Source organism: Morus notabilis, unplaced genomic scaffold, assembly GCF_000414095.1.
Source record: "Morus notabilis unplaced genomic scaffold, ASM41409v2 Scaffold1449, whole genome shotgun sequence".
Taxonomy (NCBI): Eukaryota; Viridiplantae; Streptophyta; class Magnoliopsida; order Rosales; family Moraceae; genus Morus; species Morus notabilis.
In genome coordinates this window covers 87,131-90,855 of record NW_010357392.1, presented here as the reverse complement: position 1 = coordinate 90,855, position 3,725 = coordinate 87,131, and the positions used below count along the sequence as shown (strand labels likewise).

The 3,725-nt window shown below is 39.0% G+C and overlaps 1 protein-coding gene across 1 annotated transcript; it reads left to right on the top strand.

The window, feature by feature from the left end:
- Positions 1–538: 538 nt before the first annotated feature.
- On the top strand, positions 539–3,321 carry LOC21388995 (disease resistance protein RPH8A). The gene is given in 5 exon segments (XM_024169829.1): positions 539–789; positions 876–1,192; positions 1,311–1,657; positions 1,659–2,462; positions 2,929–3,321. Coding segments are annotated over 5 exon segments (2,112 nt in total).
- The last annotated feature ends 404 nt before the right edge of the window (positions 3,322–3,725 follow it).

Here is a 3,725-nt window from a genome sequence, read left to right as displayed (position 1 = left end):
AAATAGAATACATCAAAAACGTCTTTTTTTTAACACAGTTTTGTGTCAAATATAGTATTGCAAAGATAAATGTCCATTTTTTTTTTTTAAGTAGACTGATGACGGAGAACAAACTAGCATCACGGTAGATTGACCCATAAAATAGCCTTGGTCTTTTTTTTTTTTAAAAAAAAAAAAATTTTTTTTTTTTTTTTTTTTTTTTGGGTTAACAAGCCTCTTCTTACTTAGCCTAAAAACAAGTCATCATTTTTTTTTTAATTCCTAAACATTGCAGAACGTTGACTATCTCAAAAGTTGAATTTGTTAAAGAGAGAACGTGGTAGGATGTCAAAGTTCCTTACACCCAATTTGTTTAATTTATTAAAAAGCTTTAATGGGATACCAATCCATCCAACACAGTCGTATATGGTGACTTCCAAATTATAAGTACCGTCGAAGCTAGCTAGCCTTACGTGACAGAGAAAGTTATGGAAGAGTATGAGAAATTCCAATCTTGTGCATTGTGATCAAAACAAAGTGGTGTGAGAGAGAGGACTAAATGGCAGAAGTTGTGGCGTCAAAATTGGCACAGGCTGTTGTATCCCAGGCGGTTCGAACGATCACCGATCTACTCGTTCGAGAAGCCACTTCCTTGAGCAGCGTGAAAGACGACGTGGAGTGCTTCTTGAAAGATGCCGAGAGCAAGCAACAACAAGACGAGCGTGTTCGTAACTGGGTCGCGGAAGTTAAGGATGTAGCTTGTGAGATTGAAGATGCCATTGAGACGTATATCTTCAAAGTCAACTCCTCGTACTTGAAAGCCTTCATTATCTCCGAAAGCTTAGGTCCCGAATCACCTCCATCAAGAATAAGCTGCAAAGCATTGGTGAAAGCAGGCAAAGGTATCAAATCGAATTTAGCAGCGGAGAAGGGATTGACACTACTGCTCTAAAGAATTTGAGAAGATCATATCCGGATGATGATGATGATGATGATGATAATCACAGTGATGATGTTATTACCTTGAAGGCTCAGCTGGTGAAAGAGGAAGATCGGTGTTGCGTTGTTTCAATTGTGGGGATGGGCGGGTTAGGCAAGACCACTCTTGCCAAGAAGGCGTACAACGACATCGATTTAAAGAAGCATTTTGATTGTCGTGCTTGGGTTTTTGTATCCCAACAATTTGTTCCAAAGGATATTTTGTCTGAGTTGGGTTTCAACCAAAAGGGAGCTGCAAAAGAGAGATTTTACAAGAAAGGAAGAACAAACGAGACGCTTTGAGAGGCTTTGAAGACCATGAGTTAATTGATTTGATGAAGGATGAGTTAAAGAGAAGAGGTATCTTATTATTCTCGCCGACATTTGGCATATTCAAGCTTGGTATAGTATTCAAGGTGCTTTCCTGACGGGAAAAACGGGGAGCAAAGTCGTCTTTACAACGCGCATCAAGGAAGTAGCATTTTCTGTTGGTCCCAACAACAGTTCTCAAATTCAACCTCCACTTTTGACGCCTGCGGAGAGCTGGGAGCTTCTTAAGCGAAAAGCCTTTCAAAGAGAAACATTTGGGAAGCATGCTTGTCCACCGCAATTCGAAGTGATAGGAAAGGAAATTATTCAAAATTGTGGAGGACTGCCTCTTGCAATTGTAGTTCTTGGAGGCTTATTGAGAAATAAAACTTCATTCGGTGCATGCATGGGAAAAGGTGCAAAAAGATGCAAAATCACACATCAACAAGCTCAAATCGGAACAACAATACCGAGTAGACGATATCTTGGACTTGAGCTTCCAAGATTTGCCTTACTACTTGAAACCATGTTTCCTTTATTTAGGAAGCTTTCCAGAAGATAGTAAGATACCCAAAAGCATGTTGATTCGACTATGGATGGCAGAAGGCTTTATATCAACAATGGAAAGAGAAGATATAGGAGGGGAATTAATAGAAAATGTGGCTGAACAATACTTGGGAGAATTGGTTGATAGATGCATGGTTCAGGTGGACAAAAGGGACCATACAGGAAAAGGTGTCAAAACATGCCGATTACATGATCTTATGCGAGATTTTTGTATTTCTAAGGCGAAGGCAGAGAATTTCCTAGACATTATGCAGAAGCACAATGTGAACATGATGACGGCTGGTTCTTCTTCAGTTCAGTTTCATCCAGTGACTCGTTTTCGCAGGATTGCTATTCATGTTAACGACCACGATCTTCATCACCACACACCTAATTGGATGGAACAAGTAGGTCCCAATATCCGCTCTCTTCTATGCTTTGGTATTGATACTCTACCCATAGTATCTGTAACCAAAAATTTCATACTGTTAAGAGTATTGAAACTTGATTTTAATTGGACTAAATTTCCGACTAATAAATCTTTGAGAGGAATCGGTAATTTAATTCACTTGAGATATTTGAGGTTAAGCGGGGCTAGTGATGAATCAAAATTGCCCCGCTCTATAGGCAACTTGCAAAATTTCTTCGAGGTAATGAGAACGGCACCATGTTTCTACCAAGGACATTATCGAGGCTTGTCCATTTGAAAATTTTGTTATTGCCTTGGCGTTATTCATGCACTTCTCTAGTAACCAATAATCCCTTTGGAAATGATAGCCTAACAAACATTGAGACTTTGAAAGGCATAAATGCAAAGGATTTGGTCAGTTATGGCCCAGTGTGTAAACTGACTAACATTCGGAATCTTGAAGTAGGTTCATTCCGTAGTGATAAAGAAGTAAGCTGGTCCTTTAGTCACTCGGCTTTCAACTAGGCCACCTGCAATCCTTGAGGATGCACATGTCCAAAGGCGAATTTCCAAATCTGGAATTGCTTTCTCAATGCCATGTTCTGAGCAAACTAAGTTTAGAAGGAGAGTTATCATGAGAAGCTCTTTCAATTTTGCCAAAAAGCCTAACCAAAATTAATTTGAGGTTCTTTCGGGATTTAAATCAGGAGTTTGCGGTTTTGGAAAAGCTGCCGAACTTAAGAATTCTCCGGTTGGATAATGACCTGGTGGATGAGACTAGCAGAAATAGTGTGTATAAATTGGTGTGTTCTGCCAATGGATTTCCCAAGCTCGAGGTTCTAACACTCAGAAGCTTATACAGATTAGAGGAGTGGGAAGTGGAGGAAGGTGCAACGCCGAATCTCAGGAGATTGAATATGATTGGTTTGCAAACACTGAAGGCGATTCCCGAGGGTCTAAAATATGTCTCCACTCTCTGCGAATTGCATGTGGTTGCAATGTGGAGAGATTTTGAAGACAATGTTAGAGTCAATGAAGGAGTTGAAGGGAAAGATTTCTACAAGGTGCGCCACATTCCCTTCATCTCATATTCAAGATAGCAGATCTGTTGGAAAAAATTTGCAATGAATACAGTCTCATAAAACAAGTATAGATTGCACTTCTGTAAACATTTGAAACAGAATTGAAATGGTGTAATTGGGGTTCTGGGATTCGAGAAGAGAGCTCTCGAAACGAACTGATTGTAAAGTTGATTTTTCTGAATGCTATAATCTTCTAAGGTGCATTCAGAATCTTGATTCTGCATTTTTTCAGTTTACTGGTTTTGTTCTTGAATCTGATTCTCCGTTGAGACTTGAGAGTTTTGACTGGAACTCTTGGTGTATAATTGTCTTAATTCCAAATTTTAACATATGTGTTTATTCTTGTTTTGATCACTTGTTACCTGTTATGTTGTAGTTTTATTATTTTGGACAGCATTTTTTTAGATAATTTCTCTTAGAAC